Below are 14,890 nucleotides of genomic sequence, written 5' to 3'. Positions count from 1 at the left end.
TCCTGCTTAGGCCGCTGAGGAGTAAGCATGTAGGTCTAGACTTAACTAGGTTCCCAGCTCCTAACTAGGCTTATTTAGGTTCTCAGCTCCTTTATAGATTTCTTCCACTCTATTTGTGATTGCTACAGAAAATTATGGTGCCAAAATGCTTTGCTGGAAGTGAGTAATAACATCTGATAGAGACGACTGTGGATCTGGGCCACAGATAGAAGAAAATTGCATTGAATTGTCCTGCTCTTTCTGAAGTTCACAGGCTGTTCTACTTTTGACAGAAGTAGATCTCTTAATGTCAAAAGGTGTTTAGGACTAGATTCAATAAAACTAAATTCAAAGAAATGTGTGAGGCACATGCTTAAGAGATCTTTGTAAATTTATTTTCCTAAAGTGTGATGTAAATTTTGTGATGTTTTCCTCCCGCTTTTGTAGGTGTAATCTGTGTATTGAATTATATAATTATTTGTGCTGAATTCACAAGACCTTTCCCTTTGGAACTTTCTATTACATGATTCTATTACATGAAAATGTTAGCAGTTTACTCAGTCTAGCTAACAAGAACAGTGGATGAAAATGTCAACAGCTGGTTTTTTTTTACGGCAATCTTAACAGGAATCATGAGTGCTGTCAACAGGGGAACTTTCCTTTACTGATGTAAAATCTGAAGCCTGGAGGTCTGTCAGCTTCTTTCCCTATGACAGAAAACCTACAATATGGTTGTGTTCACTGTTTTCCCTCCTAATGCTCAGGGGCGGTCTTTTAAGCACTACATATGTTACAATACATACATAACAGAAAAGTAAAACTTGAACTGCAAAACTGTGAATTAAGCATCTAAGGAAATGAATAGAATCAATGCTCCAGATGACTAATGTGATTTTCACATTGCTTTCCCTTAAAACTGATTTTAGTTTTGGCCCCACTTTTCCTGCTTACTGTAAAACAGTCTAATATTTGTTGGTCACCTTTCAGGCTCTACTGTTCAAAACCAACATTTATTGAGAAACAGAAGCGTGAGCGATGAGGACTATTGCAGCCGTTCAGATGGAGAGTTGCGATCAAGGCAATGTTAGCACTGACTTCAGCAAGGCTAGGGTTGCACTCCTGACATCCTAGAAGAGAGTGATGTCTGGCAACAAAATACGACCTGAAACCAGAACATCCAAAATATTGTTTCTATCTCAGCATATGAAGGAATTTGTAGTGGCAAACACAGGCATGAGCAACACTAAGGAAATCTATGTGGACTTCTATTAATTTGCACAACCTGCTTAGAGCACTTCCGAAAAGTCCGCAATATCTGATAAATTCTAGAAATATTTAACAGTGGCCACTCTCAGAGTGGCCCTTGCAGAAGCAAAGACTAGTAGATTTGCACAGTAATTGAACATGTCGACAATGATAAGGGATGCATGTGAGGAAAAAACCCCACATGTCTTTCAGGAATCTTTCCTAGTTTATTTTTGCTTGGTATGTTTGCAACTTCTAAACTGAGTTACAACGGACACAGAAAACAGTTCAATCCACATAAAAGTTTCTCAGATGTACAGAAACTGAATTATGCTCTCCCCTTACGTGTTCCTTTGGACATAATGGACCAGACCATACATAAGTGATGAAAATCTAGATCTGCAGAAGTCAATAGCTCTACAGTCAGCTGATGTCCAGCTGCTGGGAAGACACTTCAATGGAAGTAGCAGAAGAAAAGGTAGAAAAATCAAATTGTGGACTGCTCGTTCCCTTCAACAGCACATCTGAGCAGTTCTGTCAGTCTCAGCAGGAAAACGGCTGCAAAGGAGCACCCACCTGTCTGAACAAGCCTGGACCTTCACCCCTCTGCTCGGCCAGCGCCCGGGAGAACAGAGGGACTGTTAACAATTCGGGGTCCGGATCCCTAGAGAAGGGAGATGAACCACCATGGAATCGGCTGCCGCTCACTCCCTGGTTATTTGAAAACGAACGTTTAAGCACCCTCGGGCGAATCCCTGACACTCCCACGGTGCTTGTGCGCGCGTGGGTGGGTGGGTGGGTGGGTGTGTGGGTGGATGGATGGATGGATGGACGGACGGACGGACGGATGGATGCAGCGGCTCGCACCGCTGTGTGGTTCGGGACCTTTAGGCTCCGCCTGTGCGGGGCTTTGGAAGGCGACTCGGGCGTGAGAAGCCGCCGGACTTTCTTCATTTTTTTTTTTTTTTTTTTTTTTCACATTTTCTCCTGCGCTATCACGGAATGATTACGCGAATCATCAAAATCCTGTGAAGGAGGTGCGAGCAGTCGGTGTTTAGTCCGGACTAACAACTTCTTGCTACCGGCGACCTGTTGAAGTGGGTTTATGCAGGCGCTTAATTATTTCTGCCTTTCCGAGAGAGTTTATTTAAGCCGAGCTGGACCTGCCTAGCGCCGGGCTGGAAGAGGCGACTTCTGGGCTTCCCTAAGGAGCGAAGGCAAAAAGAAGTTTTCGGAGAGGGGGAGCCAGCCCCGCAGGCTCCGCGGCCGCGTGGGAGCTAAAGCAAGAGGAAAAAAAAAAATAAAAAAAAAAGGGAAAAGGAAAAAAAAAAAAAATCCTGCAACCCTCCCTTCCCAAGGCGACATCCCGCGCAGCTCACCCTCCCGGAACAGCGGGGAGGCGCGGAGGCTCCGCGGAGCGCGCCCGGTACCGGTGAGGGGCTGCGCCGCCGCGGCCGGGGCACCTCCCCCAGCGTGGGCGGGGGGGCCGGGGCTACCGCACCGCCCCTGCCAGCGGCGGGGGCTCCCCCGCTCCTCCCTCCCTCTCTCTCTCCCCGCCGCCGCCCGCTCGCTGGCGGGGGGCGAGCGCCCTTGCTTTGCCGCGGTTCCGGGGAGCGGAGGCTCCGCTTTCCCGCCCGCCGAAACTTTAACTGGCGCGTAAAGGTGGGTGGGGGAGAGGATGGAGCCCCTCAACCGGTCCCGAGCTGGGGCAGAGGTGCCCGGCGGGGAGTTCAACCTCTCCGGGCTGCCGGAGGCGGAGGGGAAGCCCCTATTCGGCATCGGCATCGAGAACTTCATCACCTTGATCGTCTTCGGCTTGATCTTCACTCTGGGGGTGCTGGGCAACTCGTTGGTCATCACGGTGCTGGCGAGGAGCAAGCCAGGCAAGCGCCGCAGCACCACCAACATCTTCATCCTCAACCTCAGCATCGCCGACCTGGCCTACCTGCTCTTCTGCATTCCCTTCCAGTCCACAGTCTACGTGCTCCCTACCTGGGTGCTGGGCGCCTTCATCTGCAAGTTCATCCACTACTTCTTCACCATCTCCATGCTGGTGAGCATCTTCACGCTCTCGGCCATGTCGGTGGACCGCTACGTGGCCATCGTGCATTCCCGACGCTCCTCAGTCTTGCGTGTTCCCCGCAATGCGCTGCTGGGTGTGGGGCTCATCTGGGCCCTCTCCTTCGCCATGGCCTCGCCCGTGGCTCACCACCAGCGCCTCTTCCACCGTGACACCAGCAACCAGACCTTTTGCTGGGAGCACTGGCCCAACCCGCGCCACAAGAAGATCTACGTGGTCTGCACGTTTGTCTTCGGCTACCTGCTCCCGCTGTTGCTCATCTCCTTCTGCTATGCCAAGGTGGGGCAGAGCGGGTGGTGGCGAAGGGGATGGGGCTGGCGGGTGTCCTGGAGCTGCAGGGACATCTCTGGGCAGGTGGGGGGGGGGACATGGCACTTTCAGAAGGCAGCGGGGCAGGGGTGAGTTTGTGGCGCAAAGGGAGAGGGGCAGGTTTTATAACCAGGGGGATGACTTTGAGGGGGGGGACCCCTGTGTGTGTGGCATAGAAAGGCCAGGGCAGGGATTGCGCGGGGTGGGGAGGGGGGTTTGTTCAGGCCATTACTGGGGTCCCCTCTGCCAGATTTCCTTGTGGCAAAGTGCTAAGAAACCCCCAGTGCTCTGCTGCTTCCTCTGCCAACACAACTCTCCTGTTTTCTTGCAGTGCTGTGTGAGGAGTTTTAACTCAAATGAAGTACAACAAAGCAAGAAGTTGCTCAGGCTTCAGGCGAAAACGTAGTGGTTCTTTAAAATGTCGTGTGCTTAAAAACGACACAAACACACCAGTTTGCTCTGATCCAGCTAAGGTGTTAAAAGCAAAAGGTGCATCGTGCTGCTTGGTCCCCATGAGCTCAGTTTTGCCTCAGTTGAAGCTGCTGGGAGATTTACTTCTGACTTCAGCAAGGGCAGGTGGTGCTGGGGAGCAGTGAGCGCATCAGCACCCGGGTAGGAAAAAGCAATAAGGGTGCCTGAACGATAGTGCTTATGGACTTTTCTGCTCAGGGAAACTGTCAGATTTTTCTGTGAATGTTAATCACAGCGTGCAGCGTAGGGTCCACTGCTTGCTGCTGAACAGAATCTGGCCGCTACATGCTGAGTTGGGCAGGAATCCTCCTGCTTTCTGTGCCAGCAACCTTCAGCAGCAGGATTTCTCCTTCGGCAGTAATTTACATTTGAGAGAATAGGTCTGCTCTTGGAAATAAGGACTACTTAAGTGTTGAGAAGTCACTTCTTTAGCTGGCAAGTTAAGATGTAATTCATGTATTCAATTTGAACAAATAATTTTATGTTCTGTTCAGTTTTATATGTATTACATCAGCTTAGTTGTGGTGTGCAAATTAAGGATAGAATGGCATCCAACTCTGATAAAGTTATGCAGAACTTGAAGGACAACATTTCTAAATTACTGTTTGTAAGGAAACAAGCCTGACCTGGCAAATGGAGAAGAAACAGATTCAGAGTAGATATAAGGAAAAAATTTTTTTACAATGAGAGTGTTGGAACGCTGGAACAGGCTGCCCAGAGAGGTGCTGGATGCCCCATCCCTGGAAACATTCAAGGCCAGGTTGGATGGGGGTGTGAGCAACCTGATCTGGTTGGAGATGTCCCTGCTCCTTGCAGGTGGGTTGGACTAGATGACCTTTAGTGGTCCCTTCCAACCCAAAATATTCTATGATTCTGTGTTTTCATACATAAGCTGAATTCTGTTTTCCCTTGGTGAATACACTGGTATTTCATCTACAGTGGTGAATGTGAGCTGTGAGCGGGATGGAACTTGCAGTAGCCATAGATCATCAGAGTTTTAAGAAGATATTATATATTTCAGGGAGACTGTTAACAAGTGTGTGCAGAGGAAGCTTTTCAGGCATTAAGAATTCTTACTTGTCTTTTTCAAAGCCGAAGCATCTTCAGTTTCAGCATAAAGTACCAGCCTGCAAAGTCTAATTATATGACAAAAGATTGAATACAAGTCTTTCAAAATTATAGCAGTCATACATAGTATAGGGGGAAAAAAGTTCATATGCTTAAACAAAATATAAGCACAGTAAATAGAACACACCATGTTGTTACAAAGCACCACTATGAAAGTAGATATCTCAATATTTGTATGAATATGTAGGGTTTAAAAAAAAAAAAAACCAAAACCAACTCTATGTGAAATACATGCCCAGAACGAGTTAATAAAATCAAGGCTGCTCAAAGTTACAACTGAAATTATGTGCTTAAATTATTGCCAAGGCTAGGTTATCATCCTTGTTTGGTGATGTGTTTTGAGCCTGTATATACGACCCTGCTTGCCATGGTATTAGGCTGGAGGACCCAACCTGAAGGGAGGAGTTCTGGGAGACACCTAGGAGATACGTGGCATTCCCATCAGTGTCAATGAAGCCAAAAATGCTGTGACTTGTATAAGGCTATTTGAGGTATTTGTACCCTGCAGCATCAAGGCTTGCTCCTACCCTTGTTAAGAGCCACTGGTGAATCTCCAATATTTTGGCATGTAGGGCAGAGAGAGGAGAAATTAAGGATGATAGGAGTTGAAAATCAGAGCTGAAGTTTGGGATTTGTCAAAGCCATTGCTACTGTCACAGGTCTCCAGCGCAGTGGTCACTGCAAGCTTTTACTGATGTCATGACGATGCTGTGAAGTGCAACAAGTGTTTTGGCTTCTGAAGGCACGCAGGGTTAGAGCATCACTGCTGTGTAACAGCCTCAGAAGTATTGTAAAAATAATTGCATTAGTTTCTTATAGACTTCACTGGTTTTCATGAACTGTGGATCAGCTAATAATGCAATCTTTTGATACAGTAGATGAAGACAAAGGAGACTCATTTCTCTATTTGAATATATTGCTTTTTCCAGACTCCTTTGAGGCAGTTCTGTTTTTCTTATAAGCAAATTGCAATTGAACTTTCAGTTTTGAAAGTCTCATTTTTTAGGCACTCTAATAGGGAGCTGAGTTCTTTCTCCTCTCACTCTCTCTTAAATTATGTTAGGGGAGATTTGTATTTTCCCCAGTGGAAAGGAAGACTGTTACAACCCATGGAAGTGCTGAAATAGTGCTAGATATTTGGAAACAGTGTCCTCCCGCAAAATCAGAACTGGAAATCTCACATGATATGCTCTTAAGGCAGAGATTTATGAGGTCATGCTCTCTGACCTGCATGTACAGTTACCCATTTCCTCTCTCCCACAAATAACTTTGGGTCTGTTTCAACCAAATTTGACAGAGGAGTGAAAATACCAGAAGGAATGATATTTCCTTAGTTTTATGAAAACAGGAGTCAGTGAAGAAGGTGGAGAATCTCCATCGTCTCTCTCCTCTAAACAGTCAGTTTGCACTCAGCTGTTAAACATCAGACAAACATAGGGGGAGGAGGTCTTATGTAGCTTCTACTTATGGTAGAGGCATGTATTTTGGGGAACATACAGTCAAGAAATCACAAACCCATAGGAACCCAGTTTTTGGTGGCTCACAGAATTGCTCCTGAAAGGAGCTTACTACTCCAGCCAGAAGGGCAGTGACTGTATAGTGATTAGTTGAGTTACAGCACTGCATACTTATAGACAGCCTGTATTGGTTTTGTTTTTTTTTTTTATTGCTTATCATATAACTGTCTTTTTCTATGTGTTTTGTAACAATATTTGCTCACTAATGTGTTCTTAAAGGGCAAAGTGATAAATGATTCCCAGTAAGCATATAACAATTGACATCTGCCAGGGTAGTGCAATGTGAGAACTGATTTTGGGTGCCTTTGCTTTGGAGTACCCAGTTATGAGGCGTCAGGCCTCCTTCAATGAAACCTTTAGGTTGGACATCTAAAAACATTAGCAAACTTTTCCTTTTACAGATGTATAATGTTAAATACTTTTAAAAAAATATATTCCTTGCCTTAAGAATGTTTTCATTATTATCTATCATTCTGAACATTCCAAATTCATGGAAGACATTTATGATTTATAGACTTGGTTCCAAGTAAGCCATAAAAAGTAGGAGCCTCCACATAAAATAAAAACTTATATGGTGCTTAGGCTTCAGATATTATATCTTAAATTTTGCTGAGCAGCAAGGGAAAGCTTCATTAAACTATACTGACAAGGAAAAATAAAGGCTATGATACATTAGCGACACACTATTAAACAAAAGAGGGTGAAGGATCTGTTGCGACAAAGGAGCAGCAGCATTACTTTAAAAAATGGATTGCAAGCAATGGCAGACAAATCTAAATCAGGTTGGTACTATAAAATGTTGTTCAGAATGTAATGTTTGTGTTATGGCTCTGTTAAACAAGAAGTTCATTCTTACTAGACCATGACCTTAGGCAGGCTTTCCTGCTGCCTGATTTTCAGTGGCTGATAATGAAGGTGCAGTCAGTGGCATGGTTATATACAGCCAGACAGGAAATATACTTTGCTACAAGTGTAGACTTCAAACTTTTATATTGTTTGTTAGACCTGTGTGAATAGGCACAGATAGTTTAAGCTATTTTTTTTCTCTCTCCCATACTGGAAAAATCCCTTTTTCAGCTGGGTTTAGTCGTAGTCCCTCAGCCTGGACTCTCAAACTGTCTGGAGGTAGTCCCTGAAACAACTGCAAAAAGAAAAAAAATTAAGAAATGGATAGTCTGTAGGCAAAATCCAGGGCCTCTCAAATGCCATCAGTGGTAACTGTGATAGTACAGTCCAGACCAGCTTGGACCTTCTTTTACTTCTGTGATTCTACAAGTCTCCTTACACCCTCTTTCACAACAGCGTAACTGTCTTCCCACAGCACCCCACCCTCATCTTCAGAAAAAAGGGAAAGCTCTTCCTTCCCCGAGAGCCACATACGCTCTCTGATCAACAGGTACAGGAAAGCTGGAGTTAGAAAAGTTTCATGTAAAGAGTTAGTTTTTCCACAGAGATGATTTTTTTTTAAAATGTAACACCTTACTGGAAAATGTTGTGACCTGTTTTTTAGCAAGGTGAGTATTTCATTCCGTGAGTTAAAAATGCACATGTAAATTTATTAGAGGATATTTTAAAAGACTTTCCTTAGAGAAATGACCTGAGACAAAATGAGAGGCACATGTAGAATTGTTATTCATTCAGGTGAAGTAACAGTGGCTGTTAGAGGAACAATTGATTATTCATTGGCCTGGAGAATAGATAATTTGAACAGGGCAGTGAGGAGAGGTGTCTTTGATTTGTCTTGTAGTGTTTGTGCATAAACATGGTTTTTAATATCCCTTGGCATTCTGGGTAGGTCTCTGAGTGTGCTTCCACTGCTGTTGATAGGCAATTAAATTCTGCCTATTTCTCTTGCTGCTGGTTTGCATACCATCTGGTACACTACCACACAGAGCCAGCGTGTTTTCACTGCAGAGACTTATTTTATGAAATATGTATATAATCTGAAAGAGGGCAGGTTTAGAAAGATTCATCGGAAGGTTATCATCTAAATCTTCAACACCTCCCCTCCTCCCCAAATACACAATTTGACAGCTTTGTCTACTGCATCTTTCATTTGACTGGAGAGAGATGCAATGCAAAAATTTGTGCTAAAAGTTTCAGAACAAAAGAAAAAAACTGTAGCTTTAAAAGAAGATTTTGTGGTTCTGATTTCTGGGAAGAGTTTATCTGACTTTAGTTTTGGGCTGTGAGGGAAAATCATGATAGTCCAGTCTCTGGGTGGCAGGTGGTGGGATTTGCAAAGATCCAGTAGAAACAGCCCACCGTTGGGAAGTGAACTGCCCTGTATTTCTCCCATGGACTTAAGCAATTCAGCTGTCTTACACGCAGTGCTGTCGGGCGGATAAAGAGTGTGTGAGCCAGAGGATCATCTCCCTGTTTTTTTGCTGGACCTCAGGCGTTCTTCTGTTGTTTCCTTCTGGTCTGCTTCATCCTGGAGAAGGAAGAAGGGCTGAAGCCAAAACCAGACCTTCTCAGCAAAACCCATTTATTTTTCTCCTGCCTTTCCTGAGCTCAGGTTAGCCTTGGTAGCCGCTTGGCTAGTGTTTCAGAATAGGGAGAGTATGCAGGACTGTCTTTCAGGCACAAACATGTTAGTACACAGATAAGCACAAATTAACTGCGCTTCCAATGCTAAGTGGTAACAAGTAATTTTTATTTTTATTGTTGTTTGTGGTTCAGTGGTAGCTAAGAGTAGATACTTAAAAAGTGGAACCCACTGATGACTTATGGTTATTCACAAATACCATCATATTTATTTTAATTCATTATGTATATTTCTAAGACTCAAATGCCAGAGTGGGATCAAGTCTATAGGTCGTCTTGTCTGGTGTCTGCCGTGGTAGTGGTTAGCCATGCATCCCAGAGAAAACAGAGGAAACGTCTCCAGGTGATATAAGAGAATTTGAATTTATACACTTTTCCCCACCACAAGAAGTCTCCTTATAAGCCCTAAAATTCAGTGTTATATTCCTTAAAAAAAAAGTCCTCTTAATGCTGGATGTTCTTACCTATTCAGTTGTTCTCACTTCATCTTAGAGTTGTGTAAAGTGCAATCTAACATCATCACCTAACTGAGCTCTACACTCTGACACTCTCTCTAAAAATGTCCTCTTACCATATTTTAATAAAGCATCTTCTTTTTTATTTCTATATGGTTTACAACTTGTTAAATACATTCAGGTGAAGAGCATATTCCCTGCCCCCCATGCCTACAAGTCGTGCCATATGAATATATCAGATTCAGTTGTTAATGACTGCAGATAAAATAGGGCAGGTACCTCTATGCATCCACTATGCAAAACCTTATGTGTAAATTATTATGTTAAAATTTGGACCCTGCTCTTGGATGATGAGCCTTTTTGAGACATATTTTTAAAAAATTACTTGTGAAAAGTATATGAAAAGTATCATCAAATTGTTGATAAAGGTCATGCCGCAAGTCTAAATTATTTTTGAAAGCCTAGGCTTCTTTCGAAGATCAAATAGTTGCCAACGTCCTGATTATATTAACCAAACATCCATCTGAAGAAAGCAAATTATGCAGGTGACTCAGAAAAGCTCTGACTCAAAACATACACTTTTAATGTTATGTGCAGTAAAGGTCACTCTAAATTAACAAACATTGACATTTTTATGGAGGAAGAATGATTGCTAATTCTAGGTGCACGATAGGTTTCCCTGTGTTGCCTTTTTTTTTTTTTTTTTGTAGTATGTGTTTGTTATGTAATAAATCTGAATTTTAATGTAAGAATTCAGTTGTGGTCTACTTCATATTTGTTGATTCACACAGATGCAGGTATGTAATTCCTTTGGATTTTATACTGTGCACTTTCGCAATGTCTAAATTGCATCAGCAGTGTTTGTGGGCGACTCATGCAGTACTGGAGAGGATACTCTCAAATATATGGGCTTGAATTTTAGAAAATGGTGAAATACAAGATGCAAATTGATCTTTTCAGGTTCTTAATCATCTGCATAAAAAGTTGAGAAACATGTCAAAGAAGTCAGAAGCATCCAAGAAAAAGGTAGATTGCTTTAATTACCAATATCTGTTTGTTTATATTTTAGTTTTATGGCTAAGCTAATTTGGCATTATATTGCTTGTTGCCAAAGATGTAATGGGGCGGAGGAATTGAAATTAAGTATTTAATGATGCATTCAGTGTCTCTCTGAACTTAGCAGGATTGGAATCTTTTCTGATCTGGGTTTTCCATCACAGTGCATCAAGCCATTACCTGAGATCCCCATATTTTGAAGGTCAAAGCATCTGAAATTTAGACACGGAGAGACAACCTGTCTCTAGTATTAAATGTTTTTTGGGGTTTTTTTTGCCTCACAGGCATTTTCCCCTAACTTGCAAATCTTTTTTTTTTAAATTTATTTTTTTAACTAGCTGAATTTTTAAATGTTTTATGAAGAATTCTTAGGTTATATGATGAGCCTTTAAAATTAGGTTTATTGTGCTTCCCGATAGGAGTCTAATAAGAGACTTTTAATGATCTGCAATTCTTCTATTGATTTTCCACAAAACATTTTTTTCTCTTGTGTTCAAGACTCAAGTTATATACTGCTTACAAGTAGAATTGTGAAAGGTCTATAAAGCAGACTATAAGCTTTGCAATTTAGAACAATATTTGAAAGATGTGTTAATGTATTGAATTTGTCAGTTAATATAATATGGTTCTGATTTTTTAGCAGATTTGACCACAGTAATCATTTGACTAACTTCTCGGTTTATAAATGTGGAGTCAGAAAAACCCCGTAGGCTATAGCTCTTCATTTGATCTGATCACTATTACCATATGGGCATGCAGACTGTCTGCAATGTAAATGAAATATACATGGGCTCAATGGGGAATAAGTAATCTATTACTTATGCATTCTCTATTTAAAAAAAAAAATAAATATCCTAGTCAATAGGTTTTGATTCCTACAATTAGAAGCATTACGGACCTGATTCTGTAAAATACTTAACACAGAGACTTTAGCACTTAATGTTGTCAAGGTCAAAGGTGTAGTTTTCCAAGGCGTTCTGAACGTTGTCATATCTAATCTCATCTAAATTATTCTCAAGCTGGAAATATCTGTGCATTTCCTCTAAACTCTGACTGTTAAGAATTGCAAGGAAAAAGCAGATCTGGCTAGGCACTAGCTTTCATAGCTTCAGGGAAAAGCAGTACAGATATGCCCAAGACTGCTTGGATGTATCAGTGTTCAGTAACCAAAGGGGGAAAAAAAAAAAGCAGCCTAAAACTTCTTGGGCCTTAGGAAATAAGTTTCTGATCCTAAGGACTAATTCAGGTTTTACAAAGCAACTCTGTTTTCACTAGTTTATCTCTCTCTGGTTACTGTATCTTTCTTCTTTTTCTTCTACTGTTTTGTTAAGAATGCATTTCAGACTTAGTTACACATTTCTAGCTTTGTTCAAACTTTATGAAAATTTTAGTAGTAGAATCTTAAAATTAATTTGGTGTATGTGTGGAAAAAAAAGTTAATGAAAAATATGAATGTGCCTGCATGTTATTTTTTGTGCTTTTTGATCACAAAGTATCGATATTAACATCATGTATTTCAGATGGTTTATATTGGCTAATGAGAACCCCTAAGCAAGCTCCTGTTAGCTAAACGAGAGCTGCCCTTTAGTGTTGTTACCTTCGTTGCAAGGCATAGTGATGATTTTGGAAAGGTAAGCTCTGAAGTTAGGCTTAGGAGGAATAATGGGATAAAACAGATGTGAGGTTTCCTAATGCAAAATTACTTATTCTGCAAATATGAAATACCTTTAGTAAAATATTTACAAGAGACATATGGTCAACCTCGGCTTTCAGGTGCATCTATACAGTCTATTGAAAGTCAGTGATTTTCCTGGTATAATTTTTTTTTTTTGGAATTTTGAACAAACTGAAGGAGTATTGTCTCTTTTGAAGTAATTGTGCATGTGGTATCCAGACAATCTGTTTTCAGTCGGAGTATTAACACATTGAAGTGATCAGAGAATGAACTGCTCTTAATTTATACTTCCTTGTTAGCACATATTTTCCTGATGAGACCTGAAAGAGAAAATATTTGTGTGGCTGTTTGCTAGTGGCAACTGACTTAACATCCATAGGGCTAAGTAGAGGAATTGTTTGTGAAAACAGATGAATCCTTGAGAATAAAAAAATTTTGTTTACTGCAGATATAATATCCTTTGGTTTCTGTTGTGACATTTTGCTAACCAACAACAGTATCTGTCATAAGTTATTTTGTCCTATTGACACAGAAATCAAAGTTTTTTTCTCTAAGTTTCTATAAGTTAAGGCATGTTGTGATTATGAGGTCAGCCCAAAATATTACGAAGCATTAATCAATTTGAGAAGTGTAGACCAAGTTCAATTAACTAGCAAAAAGTCTAGATGAAGTTGTAAAATGTTAATATAGTAGTTATAATGGTCCCTAACATAATATGCTTTGGAATTAATATTAGGCTTTTATTGTGAGAGTGATTTAGTTGAAAGAGGTACCTGTTAGGGGAGTAGATATTAATTAGTTGAGCAGCTGCAAAGCCCTAACTGCTGTTTCTAAAGTAAGTGAAAGCTAAAGAAAACATTGACAGTCAAAGTCCACTGTGCCCTGGCAGAATACCTTCAGCACCTGAAAAGTCTGTACTGACTGGTACTGGAGCTATCTGGATGGATCCAGTGAAATTGATGGCCCTTCCTTCATGAATAACGCAAGTGGAGTCAGGAGGCAGCAGTGAGGATATTGTGTGTTCCATTTTTCTGAATTCAGTGTCTGGTGATGAGCTTTAATTTCCAGATTGGTTTTGACAATGTGCAATCACCAGAAATTTCAAGCTCCTTACTTTTCTCTCTTTTTTCCTTAGTTGTATCCCAGAATGTTGTTGTATGACTCGCTCTGTGGGAATTTTATGTTTAAAGGAAAGGCTTTCAAAAAGCCCCTGCTCCTTTTGAAGGCACTTGAGCAAAGTGTTTATCTGACTGCTCTAAGCTCTTCCATTAGCTGCCTTCATGTATAATAGTTCTCTTGTCAAATTTTTGTCAGAAATCCTCGTGCTCCATACTAAAATATAGTTCATTAGATCTGGATGAGACTTCCCAAAGATCTATATTATCATTATTTTACATCAAGCTTATGTCCACCTCAGAAAAGACTAGCTTTTGTGTAGGGAATCAGGAACATCATGCTCAACCTTTGAGCAAAATTACACATTTGCCTTTTACTGTGGAGTTTTCAAGACTAAAGTTCTCCTTGCAGTAGTTCACTGTGCAAAATAAAGCCCATAGAGGTAATGGAGTAAAATCAGTCATAAATATTCCGAGGTGTGTTCTCTGTCAGTATACCTTTTTTTTTTTTCTCCCCAAACAATGGTTTTGAAGCAGATTTAAAGCTGATTCTTGAAGTGCTCATCAGACATCTGTGTTTTCCTTTCCCTGTCTCAGACAGCACAGACTGTGTTGGTGGTGGTAGTGGTTTTTGGCATCTCCTGGCTGCCGCATCACGTGATTCATCTCTGGGCTGAATTTGGAGTTTTCCCACTGACTCAAGCCTCCTTTCTCTTCAGAGTAACTGCACACTGCCTGGCTTACAGCAATTCTTCTGTGAACCCGATTATATATGCATTTCTCTCAGAAAATTTTAGGAAGGCCTACAAACAAGTCTTCAAATGTCAGAGAGGTAACGAGTCGCCTCTGAATGACGCTAAGGAAAACAAAAGTCGGATAGATACACCACCATCTACCAACTGTACACACGTGTGAACTTTGAAAAGTCCGGTATGCTGGCTCTGCATGTGTGTGAACTAAACACCTAGAAAACAAAGCACAACGAGCTTTATCCTGGGTTTATCTTGATAAGGCTAATTGGTATTTAATGTACTGAAGTTGCGTTTGTAGCAAAAGTTTGTGAAACTGGCATGAAAGAAAAGTGAGCGGATCTTTTGCATCTTTGATAGCTTTCTCAAATGAAGCTCTTGAACCTTTAAAAGGTACTTGAGGAAAAAAATATTGGAGATGTTATGTCTGTATTCGTACTCACTAAGCATATGGTGTGTAAACATTCAAATATACAGGAAGGAAATTTTGATATGGACAAGTCACCTTCTGACATCTTGCTCCATCAAAGTGAAGAGATTGCTAAATTTTCTGTCTTACAGATA

At 41.3% G+C, this 14,890-nt stretch overlaps 1 protein-coding gene across 1 annotated transcript; it reads left to right on the top strand.

Annotated features, from left to right (window-relative positions):
• The first annotated feature begins 1,919 nt into the window (after window positions 1–1,919).
• Window positions 1,920–14,544, top strand: GALR1 (galanin receptor 1). The gene is made up of 3 exons (XM_010120771.2): window positions 1,920–3,583; window positions 10,692–10,757; window positions 14,175–14,544. Exons 1-3 carry the CDS (start codon window positions 2,903–2,905, stop codon window positions 14,490–14,492), a joined length of 1,065 nt encoding a protein of 354 aa, XP_010119073.1. The 5' UTR covers window positions 1,920–2,902; the 3' UTR covers window positions 14,493–14,544.
• The last annotated feature ends 346 nt before the right edge of the window (window positions 14,545–14,890 follow it).

The sequence above is a fragment of the Chlamydotis macqueenii genome, chromosome 2 (genome assembly GCF_036417535.1).
Source record: "Chlamydotis macqueenii isolate bChlMac1 chromosome 2, bChlMac1.mat, whole genome shotgun sequence".
Taxonomy (NCBI): domain Eukaryota; kingdom Metazoa; phylum Chordata; class Aves; order Otidiformes; family Otididae; genus Chlamydotis; species Chlamydotis macqueenii.
The sequence above is the reverse complement of the archived record's forward strand: the minus strand, read 5'-3'. Positions and strand labels throughout refer to the sequence as shown.